This window comes from Poromitra crassiceps, assembly GCF_964638095.1.
Source record: "Poromitra crassiceps genome assembly, chromosome: 5".
NCBI lineage: Eukaryota > Metazoa > Chordata > Actinopteri > Beryciformes > Melamphaidae > Poromitra > Poromitra crassiceps.
The window spans coordinates 36,008,824-36,035,463 of NC_139642.1; the positions used below are offsets into that span (position 1 = coordinate 36,008,824).

Below are 26,640 nucleotides of genomic sequence, written 5' to 3' on the forward strand. Positions count from 1 at the left end.
TCCCACACATTCACGGTGCTCCTCTTCACCTCACTGCCCACTTCATTTTGATTTCATTCCAACAGGAGATCCAAACTCAGAGAAACATGAGTCATAGTCCTACTGTACTCTTACATGATCTCACTCAATTATAACAAAGGATGGTGCTTTTTGAAGGACAGTGGGAAACTTAATTGACAAAATGACATCATTTTTATGACTGCACCACCTGTCCTGCTGAACCACAGGACTATTTTTGTTTTCCAAAATGGATATGCAGTTTTTTAGAAGGGAACCCTTCAACTGCACATGCTCAGTCACACTCCTTCCAAACCAGCACATGCCCCTCGAGATCTCACTGCAACTAAAATGCAAATACACACACAGCTTTTTATAACTCGGCTGTCTCGTCTCTAATTCATTTGACAAAAGTTTCTGTTTCTGGGTTTGTGGGGAAGCTGCTGCTGCTGCTATCCAACTATTTAAAAAGCCATTTGCAGCCTGGTTTTCTTTAACATTTTCAACCTCTCCACAGCAAAATTATCACTCAGAGAGAGAGTGTACGAATCAACACCATGCCAACTCTCAACACTAGTCAATTTAACATACTGTAACAGAAAAATCAACAGTGGAACATCTGCTATGTAACATCCTGTCAGGCTGTCAGCACAGTTATGAACACAGGCAGAGAGAGAAAAGAGGGCAGACGACAGAGCTGGTGCTTGCATCAGACAGCAACACCAACACATTCAGTATAACTGGGATTTCTACAACCTGGAGATGTTTTGCAAAAACAGAGGGAAGACTAGAAAGCAAATAAAGCAGGATTTGCCATTACAGAGTCCCAGGTAATAAAAAAAGGTCTCCACTCATCAGAATGTCATTCTCACCCACTGGCTGTGTCTTTCTGTTTTTATTTTTCCTTCCCCCTGGTGGAAAACATTGTAAATTTGACCTACTTTACAGTTGACTTGGGCTGGTCTATTCTGACATAGTGATCACAAAAACAAAAACATAGCCTTTATGAAAAAAAAACGAAACTGAAACTGAAGGATTTCATGTATTCTGCAATAACGGAACAGCAACAATGATTTGTCTCAAGGTGTGTGTGTGTGTGTGTGTGTGTGTGTGTGTGTGTAGGTGTGTAGGTGTGTAGGTGTGTGTGTGTGTGTGTGTGTGTGTGTGTGTGTGTGTGTGTGTGTGTGTGTGTGTGTGTGTATATAGGGGGATATTTCTGATTCGGTCAATTCATTTAGGCAACCTGCATCTTTTCTTGGTTTGTCTAGAGAGGATGTGGAGAAGCGGTCACATGGGCATCGGATGGGTCAGGATATTGCACACACAACCTCAGATCACGACGACGATGACGCGGTAAAAAGCCCACGCATACAAAGTTACATTTCTATGAACAAATCGATAAATCAACATTTTCTGTGTTCTAATAATTGATGTGAAATGTAAATGGTGTAAATAATTTGTTGTCACATCTGTCAAAACAACCGCATGATGATTTGTCTTTTCGGTCTCCCTTAGTAAGCATGGGCCATGCTGGAACGGCACGCCATTCTTACCTGTGGTTAGAGAAGGAATTGGGCAATTCTACTAGTGTTGGTTTCAATGGAGAATTTTAGTGTTGTGTAGTCAAAAAGGTTTGAATCCAAAGTGCATATTTTGAATGGACATACACTGCCTGAAATACATTGTTAAATATGTAGCTTTAAAAAGTATGTACTTTATCCTTTCAAAAAGTTATATTAAGCAGGCAAGGTCTAAGATGACTCATAACTTCAATAGTATCTCATAGTGTGCTTTAGTTTCAAGCCAGCAATCGCTTTATAAGAGTATAGCGTTTTTGTCAGATATCTTATTTTGGAATAAAACTCTGTAAATGGCAAGTCTGGGGCTCTCTTACACCCATCAGGAAACGTATATTGGGGGGAAATAACAACCAGTGAGTAGGCTCGCATAGCCAGGTAACCACCACCTCAACTACCGCTTCACCTAAAACCACAACTCATACGTTAGCAAACGCCTCGCACTCATCGGCTTTTCTCTTTCAGACGTCGCACTCTCAAAAAGCGTCATTTTCAACACACCCGAGTGTCTAGTTTGGGGAAAATACACGTTTGCACTGTCTTTCAATGCAAAACATGTATGTTAAGATGTTGCATCAGTGTGTTATTCATTAATGTGTTGAAAAGTGTGTGATGTGACATTCTGAGACGTGGGGCGACCCCAACACACAATAATGGCTATGTCAGATAATTCATACAGTGCACTGCCCTCGAATCATCTGCATTAGGAAAACCTCAAAAACCAACAGCTCGTTAACCGTAATCCTGAATGAAATAAATATCTGTAGTCATGTGCATTCTGCATTTGGTTCAGTTACGGTATATGGCATTCTACTCTGGTACTGAAACAGAAGAAAGATTAACGCTGTCTAAAAACAAAACTCACCAAAGGAGCCTCACCACAGTGTGAGTATCCCCCCCCCCCCCCCCCCCATTTCATTGAAGTACCCCATGATTGTGGACGTGCCAACACTCTTGTCTGGCTGCATTCAGCTGCTATTAAAGCTCACTGCCCTCAGCTCGTGTTTTCTCTAGCTATTGAATAGTAGCACTGGCTTCATTTCATAGAACAATTTCACTTATTTAATACCAGCCAGCTGCACTTTTGAGAATAGACTCAGGTGTCCAAACAACAGCTGGTTACCTGTTGACAAACTGACCAGCCACAGCAAAAAAAAAAAGAAAAAAGAAAAGAAAAAGATCCCAGCATCTGAGTGACGGCTAGTCATAATCTCTCACCCTGGTCTGACTTTTCACACACAACCACTGACCAATGTGACAGATCCTCCAATTAACGAAAACATCTCAGAGAGCAGCATGCTGTTGAAAGTACACACAAACACGCACACACCCACACTTAGAAGGCCAGACACTCTCCATGCACGCAAACACACAACACACACACACACACACACACACACACAGACACACACACACACATTTGGCAAAATACTCCTCGGTAGTATCGACTAGTCTCTCAGTGTTCACACTCCTCCTCCTCCTCACGGGCCGCTTTCACACGCGCCTTTCTTTGCGTTCCCAGTTGAAATAAAACAAACGCTCGATGGGAGGGGCACAAATGGCCGCCGCAAAGAACGGCCACAGGTGACAGCTGTGGCGTCAAGTGAAAGCAAAGGATTGATATCAGCTAGTTCCACGCGTCCCCCACCCACCTGCAAACCCCCCCCCCATCCCGGCTCCTCCACCGCAGTCCGTCGCTAACGAAAGTAAGGCAGGAAGTATTGAATTTAATTATGTCACTAATCATTTGTTCTGAGCTGCTGGCAGACGGCGCATGCTGCCATCCCTCTCCTCCAGTTGACACTAGAGGGCGTTGGAGACGACAGCCAGTTCGACGACTCGACACTTCGCCTCGCATCGACGCTCCAATTACAACTGGCGGCCGTCTCACACACACACAAACACCCACGCTTCTTCTGGCAGAAACTCTCTTCCTTGTCCTTCGGCATAATGCCTGCTCGTCATCGTTCTTCTCCCTTCTTCCTCTTCCGAGTGTTTAAAGCGTCGGTCGGGGGCCAGGTGTAAAAAAAAGCGGAGCTAGAAAGCGCTCCGGTCCGCTTGGCCTCCCTAGGCCATGTAGATGAAGGTGTTGATGTCCGTCTCGTCTCGCTTGATGTATTTGTGCTCAATGAGCCACTCAATCTGCTCCTTGATCATCTTCTTCTGAGGCAGGAACATGTTCTTCAGGATCTCCACCAGCTCCGTCTGCAGCTGGGCGTTGCTGATCCTCTTCCTCATCTTCATGATCTGGATGATGGCCTCCTGGAGGGGGCGGAATGCAAAAGCAACACTTGTACAACACTTGTACAGGCTCTATGTACCGTATATACAATATACACTGGTCAAATAGAAAGAAAGAATAGAATAAAATACAACAGATGTTTCGAGTGCTGATACATACTTTTCCACATTATTGGCATCCAACTGCACAATCTTTAACATGATTAGATAAGAAGCACTGCAGCCTCCAATCTAACCAATGTATGTAACCAATGGTTACAAAGCGATTTACAGAGGAGAAAATAAACACTGAAAAGGTAAAAACAGGAAGCAAAAAGAATTGTAGAGGAAAATACATTCTACTCACTTAATGGGTGTGAATTTAACGGGTGTGAATTTAACTCCTTAGCGCAACAATTCACCCCCTCCATCACCTATCTCTTTTGCTTCTACTCTCTGACCCTAACGTTGGATTGCCATACCTGAGTTCTGAGTATTCTGAGTTGAACAATGCCTTCATTCTCCTCTTCCCTCATTCGCTCCGTGGTCAGCTGAAGGCGACCAATCAGGTTAATCTTTCCTCGCTTCTGGACCTTGGAGTTTTTGCTAAAAACACACAAACACGAACACACACACACACACACAAGATCAATTTCCCAAACGTGAGCGATTCATGCATTTATTTATTTTTTGAGAGGTGTCAATTAAGACCACGACTAGGTGTGATGCTTTAGCAGACCTGAAACCGCTGGAAAATGGATTGTTGAAAGCTAAGTTTAAATCGAACAACTCAAAGTTATCTGTTATCAGTCTCCCATTAAACATGCCTGAGCACATACCTAGTCAATATAAATACAGGCAAAATGTATTTCCTATACACCGCTGTTGGCCCCATTAAATGACCAAAAAAGAGAAAAAAAAGAAGAAGAAAAAAGATCACATTCCTCCAATAATGTCTTTAGGATACAATACATAAAAAACAATATTGATGGGGAATTGAACAGCTCTACATCCCTTAATATCATAACTTGAGAGACAAATCATTAACTGAAGCCTTAAAAAAGTTGAGACATTGAAGCCAGGAACTAAATTAGATTTGTCTTGTTTTGTTTGAATAAACAAGGCCATGGCGTACATAAGCGAGAACTCCTGGTTGACATAGAAGAGTGTGCTGTCAGTGAAGTCTTTGGGCGAGCTGACTGGAGGGTCGTAGGACAACACCTGCCTCTTCAGCTTAGGGAAGGCCACCAGGGACTACAGACAGACAGACAGACAGACATGAAATCAATATTGATTTTCATAAAAGTTCAATACTTGCACCAGGTACGTTAGGTGGGTTATGTTTCCAACATGCGATTTTGTGTCTTGTGCTTTGTTTTGTTGCATACTGAATTACATGATTTTGTTTTTTGACTGAATGTTGATGAGTTAGATCTGGGTTTTGTGATGACGGGCTATACATTTAAACTTGGCATATGGAATTACAGAGCTGTCAAAAGTAGACACCCCAAAAAAATATTTAACCCGCAGTTTTGTTAGAGCTGGAAAACGTAGTAGTAGTATCAAATTTTGAAACAATAATGCATGTGTGTGTGTGTGTGTGTGTGTGTGTGTGTGTGTGTGTGTGTTTGTGTGTGCCCATGGTCTGACCCAGAGTGTGCGGCGCAGCTCTGCGTCAGGCAGCTCTGTGGCCAGTTTGAGGTTCTCAAAGCTGATTCTCTCCCTCGGTCTCTGGTTCCAGGCAAACAACACAGCCAGCTGGAAGGTCGTCACCTCCAGGTCGTACTGACCCACCTCGTTCTTAAAGGTGATCTGAGAAGAGAGGAGTAGAGGAAGAGGAAGAGGTGGGGGACAAACAAAGGAAGAGGAAGAGGAGAAGGTGAGAAGCACAGGGACCAATGGAAAGGGACGAGACGAGACAAGAAGAGAAGAGACCACGAGAGGAAATGAGAAGAAGAGATGGGAGAAGAGACAAGTTGAGACCAGAAGAGATGAGAAGCAAAGAGAAGCAACAAGAAAAAGATGAGAAGATCAGAGAAGACAGGAGACGAGGTTGGGGAAGAATAGGAGGAGGAAAGGTTTTGGGAGGAAGGACGGTAAAATGGGTAAACTGTAACTTCATGGAAAGAATTGAGAGAAATAAATTCAAATAACATTTGTCCAGAACATTTTCAAAGAATTCTGAGCAAGTATCAGTTTCTGTATCCATTCCAAGCCTGAAAAAAATCATTTTTAACTCCATAAAGTTCCGTATTTGTATGATAGGCTCTCCACTAGTGATAGATCAATCAGTCGGCCAATGAATGGATACTATACAGCGCCCATGAGACCAATAAACAAAATGTCTTGTTCTCTCTCAGAAACAAGAGCTATCAAGCTATCTGCTGATAAGTGCTGCTGTTATGTGCACTAAAATGTTTATTTTTCATTCATGTTTTTTTTTACAAAGTTTATTTATTATTTATTTATGTGTTTATTTTAATAAGTGCACTGCAGACAGAGTGCAGATCTGGCAGAAGCCAAACAAGCTTGAGAACCACTGACTTAAGCAAACAGACAATGCAGACAATAAGATTAAGTGTTAAATACATCTTAATTTAGGTTCAGCAATTTTGTGTCTCATTTGTTATTATTCAATTGTTGTATTTTATCAGATACCAAAAAAATGATATCAGCATTATAATTATATTGCCAATTGGCCTCCCTGCTCTCTAAATATGGGCATCGGCCATTGAAAAACCCATATTGGTCGACCACTACTCTCCACAGCTGTATGAGCATTGGCTTCTCTATCCCCCTCCTCCCCCCAATTCACTCACGATGCCATTGGACATGAGGTGATGCCAGTGGAGCTTGCGACCGCTGTGATTCCTCTTGTAGAAGTCCTCCACCTCGGGGATCAGATCCTCCAGCTCCGTAGGTAGTGAGACAAAAACTTTCTCGCTGCTCCGCGACCACGCGCCGGCATTCAGGATCTTAATATTCACACTGTCCGCTGCAGGAAAGGAGGGAGAGAGAGGATCAAATGTTCTTTTACCTGAGCAGGTATTGGTGTTTGGGTGGCAAGATGGCCTGGTGGTTAATAACTGATTGAACAGTATTCTTGCCCTGATACGTTGTAAAGAGAGGGAAGGAAAGATAGGAAAATACTTGAATGTGAAATTTCACAAAATGATCTGATAATATATTTATCCCTGTAGGGAAATAGTTTATTATTAGCTCTGTTGTTTTCTGTTTAGCTATTCTGTTGCTAAAATTGAATCGGTCGTACCAGCTTGTTCTATTTGTGTGTGTGTGTGCTAGGGGTGTCACGGTACACAAAAGTCACAGTTCGGTACGTACCTCGGTTTTACAACGTAGGAAAAAGCAAAAAAAAAAACATCTTTTCATTTTTTATTTGGAACCTTGGGCATTCATTTTGAACAGGCAGTACTAGTGCTCCAACTAGTGTCACAAACTGGTACAGCATGGCCCTGTTTCAAGCAGTAAACAGTACATTAACAGTGAACTACACTCTCTTGCATTAGGTTATATTTTATGTAGGGCTGTGCTGGGTTTGTATGTAGGGCTCTGCTGGGTTTATGCAACGGTGGGTGCAGTGGACAGGCCGTGCTCAATCACTGCTCGTGTGTGCTTGTACAGACGTGGTGGGACCACGGTTTCGCTCATGTGTGAACGGCATGGGACCTTGTAAGGAGGCTTGAGTACGTTTAATAAATGCCTGAAGCCGGCTTGCTCTACCACTGCATATGGGCGCATATCCATGGAAATGTAGATGCCAATCGCCTCTGTATCTTCTTGTGTCGGTCTGTGTTGGCATTCAGAGGATGGTTAAAAGCAGCAGGGAGAAGCAGTTGTCCCGTTTCTTGAGCGGTGCATCTGGGTGATGTCGCCTGAGATGCGTTAGCATGTTGGAGGTGTTTCCACTGACGTACCCAACAACTGCCGAACAACGCCGACACACTGTCTTTGTTCAATCAATCTCTCGCACTCCATCGCTGTTGTAGTCGACTGGGAACCCGAAACTCTCCCACACCGCTGATTTAAAAGAAGGTGGCGGCTCTTCAAGCTCTGGTATCTTGCATGCCTCGCCTCTCGCCATAGCGTTAGTTAAAGTGACTGACAAAATGGACGGCTTTCTCGTGTTGTTTTTGCGTGTCTTCTTCTGTGGCATTTAATGGCGTTCAAACAGCGTTCGTTTAGGTGCTTTACTGCCACCTTCTGGATTCGGCGTATTCGTCGTGGAGCTCCATGTATTGTACCGTGATGCCCGTACCGTGAACTCACGGGACGAATACATATACCGCGACACCCCTAGTGTGTGCGCGTGTGCATGCCCGTGTGTGTGTGTGTGTGTGTATCCTACCTGGCAGTGCCAGCTTGTTGTGTTTGTGCATCTCCTTGAAGACCTGGTTGAGATCTTCTGAGACCTTGATGTCCTGAAACATCCTAGCCAGCTTGTTCACGTAGTCGGCCGGCATTCCTACTTCCTACAGACGGACGGAAGCATGCAGGAAACCAGGGAGAAACACGAGGGAAAGAAAGAGGAAGAGATTCATTCATTCATGCATATTTCTTAATAAACTTCTGTTATGTTGCAAAATACTCCAACTTCACTGTGTGTGATTAGATGTGTCTCACGAAGAACAAAAGGAGTTGGAAATGGCGAGTGTGTGAGCATGCATTAATGAGTGTATTTGTGTGTATGACATGTCGCTGTGTGTGTGTGTGTGTGTGTGTGTGTGAGACTCACCCTCAGCCACTCCACCATGTTCTCCTCGATCTCGCTGTCTGCTGAGATGTCCAGAATCAGACGCCTGGTCAGGTGAGCTTTGTGGTAACGCATGAACACATCCTTGTTCTGGACATACTTCAACACCAAGAGCTGGGAGGAGAGAAGAGGAGAGGACAGGAGTTATGAAAACCATAAACCACGTTTCAGCTAATAACCTTCATCAAGTCTATATATGGTGAGTTTCCACCCCATTTGGTGCTCCAGAGGGCCAGCAACCTGGCAACTGTGCAGTTTTTTTTACACTGGAGTGAGGGAAGGTCTGAGCAGGTTTTGACAGTATACTGTATTAGGCCAACTCAAGCTTCTCAAGCTGGCTGCGAGCTGCCAACTAAAGCTTCGAGAGCAGTGCAAAGAGGATCTAGGGCCTATGCTGAAACGCGTCCGCTGATGTTGTGCTCACCCAGTGGCATTAAAAAGACTCCCGCCAAAAAATACATTTTGAGCACTGGCTTTTTGTTTTTCTTACGAGTTATCTTTGTTGTGAGTTGCGAGTTGTGGTTGCAACTGGAGGTTTTTACATATATAGCGCTGTGGCCTTGTATAACGATTTGCGTCAATGTTTGGTGGACATTGACAGGGAGTTTTCCTTTTCCAAAGTGGATTTTAACAACAAAATCAAGCTTTGAGTGTCTATTTTTCACATCTATCTCTTTTGTATATAGTCCCAAATAAAGCCATCTGTCTTTAACCAGTTGCTTCTCATAAACTTCATTTAAAGTCAAGTTATTTGAATATGCAGCAGTCATTACAACATCACAACATGAAATGTTCCTAAAGTGAGATTACAACCACATTTCAACTCTGAAACACCTTCTTTCAATCAACAAGAAACAAACTGTAAGACCAACATGAACAGTGAGTAAGCCCTGGCTAAGCCCCGTTTGGCGGAGTTTCGTGAAGGCCAGGCTAACCAGGCCAAAGACTCACCACTTCCTTGAGTTTGAGCTCTATTTCCTCGGAGGAGAGTTTCTTGCTGAGAGGAGTTTTCCTCAGCAGCATGTCACAGTAGTTAGCCAGCAGCTCAGGACATTTGGACTCCGGCTGAGTCTTCAGACCCACACTGGATGGATGGAAACAAACACACGTACACGTACACGCACGCACGCACGCACGCACGCACGCACGCACGCACGCACGCACGCACACACACACACACACACACACACACACACACACACACACACACACACACACACACACACACACACACACACACACACACACACACACACACACACACACACACACACACACACACACACACACACCGATCAAAATAGGAACAAAGACAATCCAGCATCTCAGTTGTTCCCACAGACTTCCTGATGGTAACTTTGGGCTGGTCAGTGACCATGTAGAAGACAAAGCGCTCCACTCACCCTTTCTGTTTCAGAGGCAGCTCCAGTTTGAATATTGTGGCATCGTTGACAACGGCCTTGTATGCCTGGGGGGGGATAGAACAGAGACAAGCGCTCACCTTCATTCATCATAGCAACTCTAAGAATAAATACACAACAAACTTTAGGAAGACAACAAGTGGAAGCCACTCAGCAGCTCTAAGCAAGGTAAGTCCGCAAATGGAACTCAAACTCAAATGCATTTTGCCAAAAGCTGATATTAAATATTTAAGTATGCTTCAGATTTTCCTTTAACTGGTTATCAAATCCATTCAGGTAGGATTTTTAAGAGTTTAATTGTCTTGTTGAGCCTTGGATGTGAGGAATACAGACCTTGTCCCTGGCGGTGAGGAAGCGAGGGTCGTCCTGGAAGGCTTCCTTCACCAACTTACTGAAGCGGTTAAACAAAGTCAACAACTGCTCCACATACTTCTCAGAGTCCTGGAAAACACACACACACACACACACAAAATTGCTTACAAAAACTGTAAAAAGCTAGCTTCTAGCTAGCGTCTACCCTTCACCAACTTATTGAACAGTTAAACAAAGTCAACAACTGCTCCACATACTTCTCAGAGTCCTGGAAAACACACACACACACACACACACACACACACACACACACACACACACACACACACACAATTGCTTACAAAAACTGTAAAAAGCTAGCTTCTAGCTAGCGTCTACCAGTCATCTTTTTTCACTATGTCCATCCTTATTATCAGTTAGTGGTTGACCCACCGATATTGGCTAGCCCTATAATCAATACTGATCTCAATTAATAACTTCTTTTCCCTCTGGGTGTCTGAAACACATCCAACACATGTACACCAACTGAAGTGAACCTACTGAAATAATAGGAGTTCTGATATCACATTCGCAAGAAGTAATTCTGCTTACAGGGCTGCACTGCAATTAAATCTGCAATAATCATCTGATCATTTTGCAATCTACATCTTTACATCTAGGCTTGCAGGGCAAATTAATGCGTTTGAGTCCCACTAGTGCTGCCTGATGGTTTGTGTGTGTGTGTGTGTGTGTGTGTGTGTGTGTGTGTGTGTGTGTGTGTGTGTGTGTGTGTGTGTGTGTGTGTACACATACAGTAGTGATAGTCTCGGCGGCAGCCACCATGTCTGCCAGTCCAGCATTGATGATGTGGTCTTCCAGGTCTTTCAGCATGGGCTCGATCCCACTGGGAACCTTGTCCATCAGAGAAAACATCAAGTGGAGCTCTGCACCGGGGGAAGGAAATCAGTGTTACACACAGGACAAGCACGGTGCACAGAGGAAGTGATATGCTTTGAGCTGCATTTCAACAAAGATGAGAGAGCAGCCCTCACATTTAGATGTGAGGGCTGCTGCAGTGTAAAGATCAGAAAAGCTTGTGAGCAGAAGGCTGTCGGTTTGGATCCACAGATACAGATTTGAAAAACCTTTTGAGGTAAGGTACACTGGTAACGCTCTCCCCTGCCTTCGAAACCACTGTTAAGATGCCCTTGAGCAAGGCACTTGATTCCCAACTGCTCCAGTAAAACCGTCTAGTGGCCAACAGCAGAAGACTGTGACCATGCTGCAGCTCCAAGGCATGAAAATGTCTACTCCATGCAGTGGCGTGCCTGACCAAGTTGGTGTCCTAGGCAAGATTTTTGCTGGTGCCCCCCCCCCCAAAAAATTTTTTTTTTTTGGGGGTTGGAAGCCAGATTTAGAGGAATATCTCATTTTAAATTAATAGACTGAGCAGGTGTAACCATAAGGCTATTGATTTAGAGGAATATCTCATTTTAAATTAATAAACTGAGCAGGTGGAACCATAAGCCTATTGATTTAGAGGAATATCTCATTTTAAATGAATAGACTGAGCAGGTGTAACCATAAGGCTATTGATTTAGAGGAATATCTAATTTTAAATGAATAGACTGAGCAGGTGTAACCATAAGGCTATTGATTTAGAGGAATATCTCATTTTAAATTAATAGACTGAGCAGGTGTAACCATAAGGCTATTGATTTAGAGGAATATCTCATTTTAAGTTAATAAACTGAGCAGGTGGAACCATAAGGCTATTGATTTAGAGGAATATCTCATTTTAAATTAATAGACTGAGCAGGTGGAACCATAAGGCTATTGATTTAGAGGAATATCTCATTTTAAATTAATAGACTGAGCAGGTGGAACCATAAGGCTATTTTCCAAACTGCTCAGCCTCCTGGAAAGATTCATAATCACCAGACTAAGTACATTGCCACTGCCCAGGCTCAATGGACTTGACAAAAAAGGGAGACCACACGTTTCAAAGCAATGTAACACAATGTTGGCTGGTATTGCCTTTTCAGAAGGTAGACATATTTTCTCTTCCATTAGTCTCATCTAGTGTCCTCTAGAGCAGGGGTTCCCAACCTTTTTTGTGCCAAGGACTGGTAGATACATGGGAAAAAAAGTTGCGGACCGGTTGTCAATTTTAATGGTTTTAGTATATTTACTCACCAGGTGGCGACAAAGGTTAAATAACAGCCTTTTGTGTTGTACTATATGTAGCCTATACAGTATTTATGTTTTTGTTTTAACTACAAACATAAATAAACGTCAACTTTTTTTTTTTACCTCTCAAAAATTTGAGGGGGCAATTGCCCCCTCAGTTACAATGGGCATGACGCTTCTGATGTCACCGCTAAAACTGCTGCTCAGAATCGCCCTTCCCCCACTCTGGGAAAAAGCTCCGAGCAGGTAGAAGGGGGCGCGGCCGCGCAGTGGGTGGGGTGGTATGGATTAGGGACCATGGTGAAAGTGCTGCAGCCCAGGCAGCCAGAATTAGAAAAATGATTTCACTATTATTTAAAGACTTAAGACGTTGTTGTGCTTATTTTTTGTCTACTATTGCAAAATAATAGTAGGCCTATTATCATGAAAAATTATTTGTTAAAAAAAAAGAGAGAATTACCCTCTCTGGTGCCCCTAACGGCTCAAGCGCCCCTAGCATTTGCCTAGTTCGCCTAATGGATGGCACGCCACTGACTCCATGTGGGTATATAGCTATGCTTTATTTGCTTTGCATCACAGAAACAGAAGTAGCAAACTAGTGACCAGGGAGGCACTGGTTCCAATTCACAGATTGGCTGGAGAAATAATCATTAATAAATGGATTAAGACTTAAGTGAATGAGAAATGCTCTTCCCTCCCTTGACAACTGCTGTTGAGGTACAGTACATCTGAGCAAGACACTCTCCAGCTGCTCCAGTAGCAAACAGTAGAAGCTGTATCAATATGGAACTGTGTGAATGTGAAGCAGGGCCATGTGTGTGTCACTGGTGTCAACATTTCCTAGATTAATAAAAGATTACAAAACAAACTAGAAGCTCATGGCCTAATATCCAACTTGGCTGAGGTGAGATGGCATGGGAAAAGTACCACCAGCTGACCAACCACTGTGTTTGGTAAGTTAGTCGACTATTGGCTTGCTGGCACTAACACAAACATCACTAGAAGGTCGTATTCTATTCTTAGGGCGAATACACCGCCTCCGGAAGAGATGTGGTACGGCTCCGGTACGGCTGCGAAAAGACCCACACTCACGTAATCTTTCAGACGGATGCGGGATCCGACAAAAATAGAACAGGTGCATAATTCTTACATACCACATGTATCGCTAAACAATTAACATGGGCGAGAGTCGATCTGGCAGTTTTGCCGCAGCCGTAACGCATCTGGTGCACATTGCCTGTTAAAGTCTAGCTGGCTGATGAAAGGGTGAGTGTGGATGGTTGATTCTGAGATGCAGGTACCAAACTCTGCAGCCTACACTACAGTCATAAAAGCTCACGTGATACGTTTCAAATAGAACATGACGATAATATGCAGAAGTGGGCACTCACTGTCTGTCTCGTTGCGTTTGATCATTCCTGGACTTTCGGCTAGGATGGTCTCTTTGAACGAGGTCACCAGAGCATTCACACAACATTCCATAAGCTAGAAAGACACACAGAGAAATTAGTTATTTGAGGGTGTATTCACTTCAAGCATCTGTGGAGCTTGTTTACTCCTTTAGTTTGGTTGGTTTATTCAGGTGAAAACAATTCCATTTGAATTCTGGTGGCATCAAATGACGCCACTGGGACACCTGACAATGTGTTTCTCAGTTCTCCATCAAGAGAACTGCTGTGCGGTGTGTTAGAAGTGAGAACGTAATTCAACCAACTACAGGAAACAACCCCGAAACACAAGGTATTCTGATATAGGAAGACTGATGATGACATGTGATAGCCAGCAGGTACTCATGCTGGGAAAGCCTAGCATGACAAAAGGCACAACTGAGGGCAAACCATAGACTGATGACTTGTGAGACCATGTGACAAAAATTAACCAAATCCAAAACTTTCTTACTCTTGTTCAGACCAAAGGAAAAACTGTAGGTGTGATCACACCTATTCACACCATTCTATTCTATTCTATTCTTTGTTCTAGGTTTGAATTACAAGAAATGTCTGCCCAAAAAAAACATTACATTTTATTAGGCAATTGAACAATATTTAGGTAATGTGATGAGGTCAACACCACAAGACCAGAAAAGTCAGAGGATGTATGCTGGAAAACTGAAAAGAAAATCAATCTCTCTGGAAGGATATGAGGAGAATTCTTAGCTAAAGAAAAATTAATGTTATGTAAAATATGATACAAAAACATCCAGAGTATTTGAGATCCTGTCAAGACACTTACTGCTTGAACAGAGTTACATTCACGACGTGTCTCTAGATATCTAAGTGCTCTCTTCTCCTCTTCCCTCAGCTTGGCATCTGCCTGCAAGAGAAACAGTTACTAAACCACACAGCACAGAGACACAAAAACACATGCATACACACATGTACACGTGTGTAGTGTATGCACACAGACATGCACAGACATAATCAATGACGAAAGACAGGGATATTATTTTCTTGTTTTGCCCATGTAGAATTTAGATGACATTTCCAATATTTTTCGACGCCAACATTTTACATCTAGCACGTCTGATTAGCCATAACAAGAACCACTGCTATCTGGCGTCTGGCTGTCACACCCTAGGCACTTAGCACCTGGATCACTCAACAGACACTGGCAGCCTAGTTACAAGTTAGATACTATATGTGTTGGTCTGTGAAATCAGATAAGTAAATCGGATTATCAGGGAAGGTGCCATTTTATAGACTCGTGAAAAATTACATCATGGCAGTTTTAAAAGGCATAAGGAATAATTGTTCTTCATAATTATGCTTGTTGTAGTCATCTTATTTTCACATACATATTTCATGTAGTTCTGGACGCCATTCTGTTGCAGGTAGGACGGTGCCTGGGTTCGGTAAAACCTCTCTGTGGAGTCCAGGTAGGCCTTCTCAAAGTTATCTCTGTAGATCTGCAGCTTGTCCTCTGGGTTAGAACAGAGGTTGACTACACAGAGAGAGAGAGTTGAGAGAGAGAGAGAGAGAGAGAGAGAGTTGAGTGTAGAGAGAGAGGGAGGGAGGAGGAAGAGGAAGCAACAGAATGAGGAGTGGACAGAGAGAAAAGGGAAGTAGTGATAGGGAGAGCAAAAGAGAGGGAGGAAGGGATGAAGGGATGGAGAGATGTTTACTACCATGGTGAACAGAATTAACTCTCATTCGTATGCGTGTGCATGGTTTTTGTGTGTGTGCTTGTTTGTTACGCCCTTACAGCAAATGTCATTAATTTGCTATAAGTTTAATCAATATTGTGTAATATCAATCAGTGACAGAGAATAGCCACACAGACATTTATTCGTATGAAAATGAAGCTCATTACTGTATTACTTCAACTGTATTCAAGACCTTGTGAAGTGATGTTGAACTTTGATAGCACATTGGTACCTTGCATCCTGTTCATGGGGGATGTGTTTATTTATGTATGTATGTATTATGGGGGTTAGGGGGAAACAGAAAGCATGTCATGAAATCAAACAAAATGCTGCTTCTCTCAGGTGTTCAGTAAGCAGTGAAATCAGGGTTGGAAATGGCAGCAGGGAAAAAGTGTAAAAGATTGCATAGTAAACTTTGTTGTTTTCTGTCACACCCCCACCCCTCCCAGCCCTTACCGTAGGACTCTCGTACTCCTATGACTAGCTGGGAGTCGAAGGCCTCTCCTAACCTCTCAGCGTGGACCAGCTTCATGGCGCTGTCCTGCAGACGGCTCTTTATGTTGGAGAAGATCGACTCGTTCCATGTGTCCAACATCAGCTGGAGAAAGGAAGGGAGGGGAAGGGTGTCTCTCTAAAAGTCTTCATAAAATATCTTAAATAATAAAAGTTACCTTCCATCCCCAGGAATAGTCTTGTCAGGTTCCATTTATTTATGAAGTGCTTTTAATATATATATATATATTAACTAAATCATGTCACCTCTTCTTTTCTCATTCTAATTTGCTCTGATCTGATTTTTTTTTTTTTTATCTCTTAGATTTTAAAGATATTTTCCCTAGAAGAATCACTAAAGTATTAAATAAGTGACTTTTTCAAGCACTTCTTTCATTGGTGGGGTTTTAGGCCACAATGGCTCGGACTCATGCATTCTTGACTATGAGCTGCCTGTAATTTTCAAGATGTTGGAATTTAAGCTTATTCTACTGTTGCACTGCGAATAAGTCTCTCAATAAGAGTGTTCATGCGTAAACACATTTCACCTCCTCTCTTCCACCTCAGCCATTTCTTCTCCTCTTTCTTTGACATTGTGTACAGTGCTGTTCTCCTCCTTGGTCTTTTTGTCGATACCCTCCTTGCTCCTCACACGTCATACCTCACTCATCACTTTTGGTTCCCCTGGCTTTCTCCTCTGTTCTCCGTTCCTCCTCTTCTCTCACCTTGCGTACGATGCTGTCCTCCACGTTGGTCTTCTTGTTGCTGCCTTGTTTGCCCATCAGTGTGATCTCCAGCTGGCAGAAAGGCTTGGGCAGGATGTCGCACTGGGTGAAGAACTTCCTCCACTCCACGATGTAGGCCTTCAGCAGCGCCGTGTCGTCCTGGTGGCTCAGCACCCGCTGCCGTGGCAACAGACCCACGGGTCAAAGGTCACACACATCAACCTGTAAATCCTGTCATACACTATGGTGCTTGGTGCCTTGCAACATTTGCCTCATTTGAAAGCTTGCAGTGCTAAACAGATATAACAGTAACAGAGAAGGTTCTCTAACGTGCCCTGCGTCTATCCTGAATCCAACTATCCTCCACTGGTACTTCAGTTACTGCCACATGCTCTTTCTCAAAGTTTGTAGATAGAATAAAACAGCCTCACTGTAACATAAAAGTCAAATCTTTCAGGCTATTTGCCAGACCATTTTTTTGCCATTTCGGGTACTGTATATGAAGAGTGAACAGAATTTGAATTTCCCAAACAATTTCCCTCTGAGGTGCAGCAACATCCAGTAAAACGTGGGACTTCTACAATGGCTACATCTAAACCTGTAGGAAGCGCTGTTCGTGTTTGTGGCTTCTGCCGTTTGAAGTCTAGCACCCTTTTGCCAAAAAGTTTAAATGTTGTGAACTTCTAGCACTGTGAACTTTATAAACATACTAAGTTCTCAGTGCTACTGGAAATGCAAACAGCGTAACCTTTCCACTGAAATGACCAAGGAAAAGAAGCCAGTGTTGTAAAGAAAGGCTCCAGGTGGACTGAGGCCTGAGGCTGTTGAAAATTAGATGCAGTAATACTGACCCATCACCCATGAGGAGAGCTCATCCAATGTGATCAGTTATTATTGATCTGTTGTGGTTTCATAGTCTTTGTAACTTAATCATGTTGCAAACACTGTCTACTCTGGCTCTCTCACACACACATTAAGACAGGGCAAAAAAGAAAAGATAAGAGAAACGGACACAAAAGGAGCACACACACACACACACACACACACACACACACACACACACACACACACACACACTTACAGCCTGCGCTTGTTTGATGAAATCTAGGATGTCCTCTTTGAGAGCCTGGTGGATCTTGGCTGGGCCTTTATCGTCCCACAGACACACAGCATGAACATCTCTGGAAGACAGACAATAAGGACATGGGACTGTATTACATTTAGAAAAGTATGTGTGATGCTATCATTCAATGTGATATTTCTGCTTACATACAAAACAGTACATGTGATGTGACCTTTAAATAGTACAGAGTAAGGCAAGGCTGAAGCCATCCATTCGGAGTTCTGCCATTGAAAACAGTAACGCTTCAGGAGTTAAGTTTTCAACAAGCTAATGTTGCCACACAACAAATAGACTTCGTCCAGCCAATAAAGCTGTTGTGCAGTATTCCGTAGCAAGAAAATACATTTAAAGGAAGAAAAAGCTGAATCTCTGAATGCTTAAAATCGTTTCAAACATCACCAATGCCACAACTTTTACACAATCAAGGACTGAGGAAGACAGCATGCCAGTGAAGGCAGGTAGAAATGGAAGATCCAGGTGAGGTGGAGGTGTCTACTGCAGCACAGTGCCATGCAGGTGAAGCTGTTCAGTCTGTACAGCAACACTACTATGGTTGGGCAGTGATCACATCACATTGGATGTTCTTTTGAATGCAGCCATAGCTTTTTATCCCAGTTATTTTCAATGGTTCAGACAGAGGAGCAGGTATTCACCTCCTCCAAACTACAGGCTCCCCTGCATGCTCCCAGTTGAACCTGTCTCAGCTTGAGCCATACCGTACATTACATCCATTTAAAAATAGACCCTGAAATGGCTACTATAGGCGGAGCTCTTGGACGAGATGATAGAACTCTCCATGCTCCTGTTCTCGGATATCAACATGCGTTCACCATCCATTTCTTGAAGCACAAGCAGAGCAATCGTTAATGTTAACTCCTTTGTTACTTCAAGCTACCGAGCTAAAACTAATTAGATAGATTGCAAGTTTTTGTAAAACTTTATGTGTTGCATAGCAACAAGAATGATGTAATGCTCCTTGCGTCCATTGAACTCAGGAGAAAAGCAGGAGGAAAAAAAGCATCCAATGTCATCACAGCTTTACTAGTGGTTCCATTCTCTGTGCAACTAAATTGGTGGAGCAAGGCACTAACACTGCCAGAGTTAGGGGTTTAATTCCCACTAGGGTCACATAATACAAACGGTATGCTTTGGATAACTCTTGTCATGATGATTACTATATAAATATAAATTAATTGGTTGGTTGGTTGGTTGATTGATTGATTGATTGATTGATTGATTGATTGATTGATTGACAACAGAGTCCACCAAATGGCAGATGTTAATTAAGCCTCAACTACAAAATTGAGAGAGACAGCCATCAGAAAGCTCAGACAAAATCAGTTGTGGATACCAGCCTTCTATTGTGAGAGAGTCTTGTACAACACTTTTAGTCAGCTATGCTATGGAAACAAGATAGGCTTCCACCCCACTGTAAGAGCCAGACACACCTAGCAAAAGGCTTACCTACATATGTATTACATTGTGTGGGGGTTATGTAAAACACAACACATGTTAGTCACGTGTGTGTTTGCAATGCACTGAAATAGCATGCTGTGGTTTGTGAGTGGACTGTTCTCCCATTCTGTGTTCAAAGCAAGGATCTGACAGCAGGATCTGAAGCAGCTGTAGTATTAGCTTTGGTACTGTAGTAGTCGTATTGATCCTGCAGTGGGAAATTCCTTTCTCACTGCAACACCAGACTTCATACAATAAACCTAAAATCTAAAATCATATCTCACAGTCACACTGTCCACAGTGTTGATTAGGGTTGGGCACCAAAACCCGGTAGCACTGCTATGGTACCTTTACAACCGGTACTTACCAGGCCGTATTGCAACGCAGATTTGTTTGCCGATACCGGCGGTGGAAATGTTTTCGGTGCCGTGCCCGACATGCTGAGTGAAATAGGCGCCCTGCAGTGCTCCGAAACCAGCGCTGCATGCGCCTCACTAACATGGGGAGGGGGGAGGGGATGATCTGCTTTACATTTTAAAAGTGTCGGTCCAGGAACCATTTGGGCACTGGTACCATTTTTAAAAGTATTGTTTAGCAGCGATATCGGAAAAATACGAAATGATACCCATCCCTAGTGTTGATGCTGGGAAGCCAAACTAAGTGGATGCTTTGCTGTTCATTCCAAAGCCTCTCAAACAACTCCTAAAGTCTCTCTGTGCATATTCTGTAGCCTGGGTGAACCCAGCCTACAACGTGACATCACAGACTATGCCTGTAACGTACGTTTTGTAAGTTCTTCATGACTGATAGTACGTAGACGTCAGGTGGAGGCTGGGTTTACCCAGGCTACATATTTTGGGGAGTATAAAACTGAAACCTCGGTTTATTCAGAAATGGATGTCAGAACAGACACCCAAATGACTCATTCAGAGGGGGGAAAAGGTCTGTTCCTTTTGGGTAATGAGAAGGCCAGGCCATGTTTGAGTGTGTGCAAGACAGATGCATAGAGGAGAATTACAATGAATCTCCTGTAATCTGTCAGAGCGGTGGCAGTCTGGAGGTTATGGAAAGAGAATGGGTTTATTTATGACTGAAGTCTGAACCCATTTTGCCATCTTTACAACACAAGGTCCACAATGGAAATAAGTCACTGACTTTACTGTAATAATCTTAAAGATTTCCTTATACTCATCAAATCTCTGTCACCTATTCAAATCCCTGGACTAGTAGGTCAAACTAGGACAGGTGAAGTCAGTGACAAGTGACAGTGAGACTGGCCGCTAAATGCCTGCCCTTTGAGACAGTTTCCCGAGCGATTAGTTTGCAGATGGTTATGTGAAAGCAAGCCATCTGGCAGCGTCAGGTTACTTAAACAGGCCTTAACCAGGGAATGAGACCAGCTGGCTGTTATTGCTGTAGTAGTAGCCCTACCAAAAATGTTGACTTGGATACCAGGTAGATGCCAATGTATAAAGATTTTTGATTCAACTAAAGGGCCCAGCAAGCTGACTGAAAATGAATTCCCATCAGCTCCAAAGTATCACATTACAACATTATCATTACAGCTCTTTATACTCAGTTATACACTTAATCGTATCAATCAAATAGCCATTCACAGCTAATCTAAAAAGAGGGAACAGATACCACAAAAAACTGGTTACCATGGGCCATGTTTAGCTAATGCAGGACTTCCTCTGCTCCCGCACGCTCGCAGCAAAACAACATGGTCATGTGAAAGGCTGGACATAATAATTATCTTAAGTCCTCCTGAGCATGACCTTCTGGGAACATGTAAGGATAAACATAACCAGCATGAAGATAATCAAGTCCTTTACAGGCATTAACATCTGCGGGTGTGTGAATTTTATGCAAGCTACAGTAAAATTGTATGTGACATGAAAAAAGGCAAAGAGGGTAGAGAAGAAACGGTATGAAAATTTCATATCACGATTAAAGTGACCAAAATTATCACGTTATCAGTATTACCATGTAGGGCTGCACAATATATAGTTTCAGCATCGCCGTCGCAATGTGCGCATGCGCAATAGTCACATCACAGGACATGCAATGTCAAGTAATAAGGCAAATAAACTCAAACACAATATGCTATAACTTTTGCTGGTTGATACTTATCGCAATATATATAGCAGAAAACAAATATATTGCAATCTCAGTTTTTTCCAATATCATGGAGCCCTATTACCACAGTATTGTTCAAATGTGCTGCCTGAAAAATTTCAAAAAGTACTGATACACTGAAATAATTTCACCAAGGCTGCACGCCTGCGTCGGGAGACCGTTGCTAACTTTGGTTGATGATGGACAGTATTTACTGTGTTTTCCAAAGCGGCGTAATCCCGGTAACACGATTTTAATGATAATGAAAATTTGAAACGGTATGGTTATCACGGTTTATCATTATCAAGGTTTATCGTTTCATCCCTAAGTACTAGCTCTGGGAAAACTCTCAAACTTTCTCAAATCAGGCGGCACAATACATTTTAAATACTGGTACTCTGGTGCAACAGCGATGGGTCACAAAAAGGCCGCAGGAAATAAGGGCTGAAGTGAAGAGTGGCTCTTACGAGAAGAGGTCGAACCACTGTTGCTTAGTGACAGCCTCCTGTCTGAGCAGCTTGAGGACGATGGGCCGCATCAGATCCCACTTGTCCTCAAACTGCAGGGACCCCTTGTTCTGCAGAGAGAGAGAGGGAGGAAGAGAGGGAGGGAGGGAGGGAGGGAGGGAGAGAGATGGAGAGAGAGAGAGGGAGAGAGAGAGGAGCAGACAGAGAGAGATGGAGAGAGAGGGAGAGAGAGGAGCAGAGAGAGAGAGAGGGAGAGAGAGGAGCAGAGGGAGAGAGAGAAAGAGGAGAGGTGAGAGAAATGCAGAGAGGCAGAGATAGGGAAGAGAGAGATGCAGATACCAAGATATAGGGAGAGCAAAATAGAGGCAGAGAATGAACAAAGATAGAGTTAGTGTCGCCTGCGTTATGTTGACAGTCTGCGCAGCAACCCATGTTGGGGGCTTGCCCAGGGGTGGAGGTGGGATTCGATCCCATGATCTCCCGCTTGCAAAGCGCACACACTAACCACCACCCCAAGGGAGGAGAGCTAGCTCCCTTGGTGGAGCTGGTTAACAGGCCATTATACTGGGGAGTGAGTTTAACCAACTTACTCGCTACCACTCGGGACTCACACTCACTCGTTTACATTAGAATTAGGGGGGTGACAGAGATGGAGAGAGAGAGAGGGATACAGAGACCGAAGGCGGTGAGGGGAAAGATGAGAAGGAAAGAGAGAGAGATGTGGAAGGCAACAAAGAGATTGGGGGGTAACGTTAGAGAGGGATAAACATGTTTATCTCACACAGTTGCATAATAAGTACATAACAGACATAAATAAGTTACATAACAGACAGTGTGTGTGTGTGTGTGTGAGAGAGAGAGAGAGAGACAGAGAGTGAGTGAGAGTGTGTGTGTGTGTGTGTGAGAGAGAGAGAGAGAGAGAGAGAGAGAGAGAGAGAGAGAGAGAGAGAGAGAGAGAGAGAGAGAGAGACACACACAAAGCGAGATATTGTGTAATTCACATGAAATCAAATCATATTGTTGCACATTCCCGTCATCTGTGTTGGCATCAATCCTATCTGTGCTGGAATGTGGAGCTAGGTTTGCCAGAGTCAGAGACAGTCTGAGTTGTTGGAGCTGTCAAAGAGGGGGGCGGGCCGGGCTGTCAAAGCTACCTAATGTTCCTAGGTGCCTGCTAGCCTGCAAGCTACCTGGCTAACTGCTAGCTAACGCTAATCATTTTAGCACCTGTTTGGGAAAATCTGGATTCTCCACGTCTGGCACTTCATATAGACAGCCGAGTCACAGGTGCTGCACATACGCCGTTTACATGGAAGACACACAACATGGCCTTGCGAACACGGACGATTTATTTAGTGGGTTCATTTTGAAAGGAGCAGAACACCGGCTCTGTTAGCTAGCCGGTGAGCCGGAACAACTGGCGACCATATAACTGGCGACCGTCAGCCAATTGCGTCTGTGGTTTCCACAGCTACGCCAGCTGTTGAAAGGACGCAACAGAATACGTAGCTGTCCTTGTGAATGCCTCCGTTTCGTTCCCCAAATAACATCAAAACATACCTGTCTGACTGAGTTGTCTCATGAGACCTGAGGAACCGTGTCACGCAGGCTAAACACTCAGTCGCATTCTGAACTGACGATGTTTTGTTGTTGAAAACAGGAAGAGCACGCACTCAGCACAGGTTGGCCACGCCCACAGATCATCCTGCGACCAACACAGTTACAATGGAAGATTATGCTTTTAATATTTGCTTTAATAACATCTAGGGACAAACAGCAAATTAGCTTAGGCTATAAATGTTATGATATATGACATCAGACCGTTTATTGTTTAAATGTCCTATGTAGGCTATATGTCTCTGTCTCTACTCAAATAAACAATAAATGAAAACAAGACAAAAAATGAAATTTATGTACAATAGTTTAATTATTATGGCTAATTTATCCACAGATGTATAGATTCAGAATGCCAGACCAGTGTTTTTAGTCCTCATGAATGAGATTATTAATTTCAAGAAAGCAGTGAAATGTGTACAAACCAGACACGCCTTGAGTGATTTCCAAAACATATATAGGCTATTTTGATTTCTGATTAGACCTCTGACTCATTTTTGTTATGTATTTTATTTATAATTAGTTTGAATTCTAAATTTATTTTCTATATTTATTTTAAATTGCTCTTCTTGTCTTGAATTTGTAATGTATGATCACTAATGACTGGAAATGCCAGACTTTGTTAACAGAAAAAAACACTGTCAATGGTTTCCATGTATATCCACTTGTTCCCAACACACTAATAGCAGCCGTTTAAAACATTTGTACTACCCGCTGTGAAATTGGAGCATATACAGTAGATCAGTGTTTCCCAACCAGGGGTACGTGTACCCCTAGGGGTAGGCTACTTGAGCAGCTTGCAGGGGGTACTTGGAAAGATTTGGCATTACAATTTATTTCCAAAATGATGGGAGAAAAATAATTTCAAAAGTAATTTCATAAGCCCATTGTTAAAATGGCACATGCACGCACATGCACTAGTTCCCCCCGACAGGTGTCAACTGTTACATGACTGATAAATGGCTCAAAAACGTCCAGTTGCTGTCGCTCCAGATTCAGATTTAGGAGAGCCTGGTTATAAAAGGAAAAAGGAGGCCAATCCCAAACACGTCAGTTCAGTGAAACATATCTTTTGTATGGATTTCTTTGTACGTCTGCATATTATTACACTAAAAGTTATAGAACAAATTTAGGAGCATCATCAACAGGCATGAGTGAGGGGGTAGGCTACTATTGGCCTGGCAAAACAGCTCAAGGGGTACATAAGACAAAAAAGGTTGGGAACCACTGCAGTAGATGACCTGATGGGACACTGGGGTCATGGACACCCAAGCTTGGAAAAAGATGCAATATACCTCCACCTAGCTTAGGCTACTTGCTTAGTTTAGCTCTGAGGGACAGTATTTGATTTTGGCCTGCCCTCATTAAAATAACTTTACTTTCTGATGTCTGTGTTCTTGGTTGGGATGTAAGGAGTGTGTGTGTGTGTGGGGGGGGGGGCTCAATTCTATAATGCATTTTTGGTCTTGTCAACATTGTTGTCCAGCTGATGCAGGATCTTAAAACTCCACTATTTCCGTGTGGTTGAATCAAACATTTGCTCCATTAATTTGTGTGTGATCCAACTGGTTTAGGCACACGAACCAAGGGATTTCATCTGCAATTCTTTTTTCCATGGACATTTCATGAAATGCTAAAAGTAGCCTAGTTTGATTTGGTCAAACCAAGTGATTCAGCTATACAGTATTTAGAATTGGAATCAGGAGGGGCCGAGGGGCCATATAACATTTCACTCAGACCTAAAAAGCAAAGAAAAAAGCAAGTTAAAGATGTTTTTTTAGACTTTTTGTTGACGTTTTGGTCCGAGTGAAATGTTCTGGTGTCTAAATATAGCTGAATCGCTTGGTTTGACCAAGTGAAACTTATTTTTAGAAGCATTCTGTTGACTTTGTCATTTGGCTCTCTATTGGACACGTTAATGCCCATGTTTTTTTAAGAGATGCTCAACAATCACAGTATGTTTAGGTGTTCATACTTCTGCCCATATAGTGGGTTTCCTACAACTGCTCATCTCTTGTGTTACAAAGATGATATATGTCCTGAGGTGAATAGCAGTTGTTACAGCAGCAAATTCACAATGGTAAAACCCAGGACAAGTCACAGAGTACGAGAAACACAATACTATCAACAGGACACTCCAACTCCACCAAGGTAAACAGCACACTGTACAAGAGACACAATGCATACAAATGGGATAAAATATAGCCTACAGTAATTCATATGTATGCGTTTGTCATATTTATATGTTCTTCATAGTAGGCAACAAAGTAAATAATGTATCTTGGAAGAGGAAATGTGTTAAGACTTTTTTTCTGTTAACACAGTCTGGCATTCAGTCATTACATTACAAAATCTATACTGAGCAATTACAGAATTGTGATCAAATAGAAAACAATATTAAAATCAAATATAATCTTGCATTGTATTGCATCTTGTAGTATGTTTGGCGATTGAGGGTATTTTTCCATTGAGATTGGTGGTTGATTGGTCGCAGGCCTGGTCGCTGGATGATCTGTGGGCGTGGCCAACCTGTGCTGAGTGCGTGCTCTTCCTGTTTTCAACAACAAAACATCGTCAGTTCAGAATGCGACTGAGTGTTTAGCCTGCGTGACACGGTTCCTCAGGTCTCATGAGACAACTCAGTCAGACAGGTATGTTTTGATATGTTATTTGGGGAACGAAACGGAGGCATTCACAAGGACAGCTACGTATTCTGTTGCGTCCTTTCAACAGCTGGCGTAGCTGTGGAAACCACAGACGCAATTGGCTGACGGTCGCCAGTTATATGGTCGCCAGTTGTTCCGGCTCACCGGAATACGACGCTAGCAGGTTAGCTTGCATTAGCAAAGAGAAACCTTTGCATTTGTACTGCAGCTGAACCTCTGCGAACGACAACGGTGACAAGTGTGATTTCAAACGCACCCACTCCCCCGGTTTCATGCAAATACGTGGCAATTAACTGTCTGCATTGCACACCAACACAGGAAATGCGATACATTTAAGTGCTTCTTACCTTTAACAAATTTGACGTCGCCAT

At 43.0% G+C, this 26,640-nt stretch overlaps 1 protein-coding gene across 1 annotated transcript; it reads right to left on the minus strand.

The window, feature by feature from the left end:
* Positions 1-3,534: 3,534 nt before the first annotated feature.
* On the minus strand, positions 3,535-26,640 carry LOC310776770 (cullin-5; the record flags this gene model as incomplete). The annotated part of the gene is made up of 19 exons (XM_083636947.1): positions 3,535-3,836; positions 4,277-4,400; positions 4,930-5,048; positions 5,445-5,606; positions 6,614-6,789; positions 8,161-8,284; positions 8,548-8,679; positions 9,517-9,649; positions 9,969-10,033; positions 10,320-10,427; positions 11,091-11,221; positions 13,859-13,952; positions 14,700-14,780; positions 15,262-15,407; positions 16,066-16,207; positions 16,827-17,003; positions 17,908-18,007; positions 21,990-22,099; positions 26,617-26,640. 19 exons carry the CDS (start codon positions 26,638-26,640, stop codon positions 3,642-3,644), a joined length of 2,343 nt encoding a protein of 780 aa, XP_083493073.1. The 3' UTR covers positions 3,535-3,641.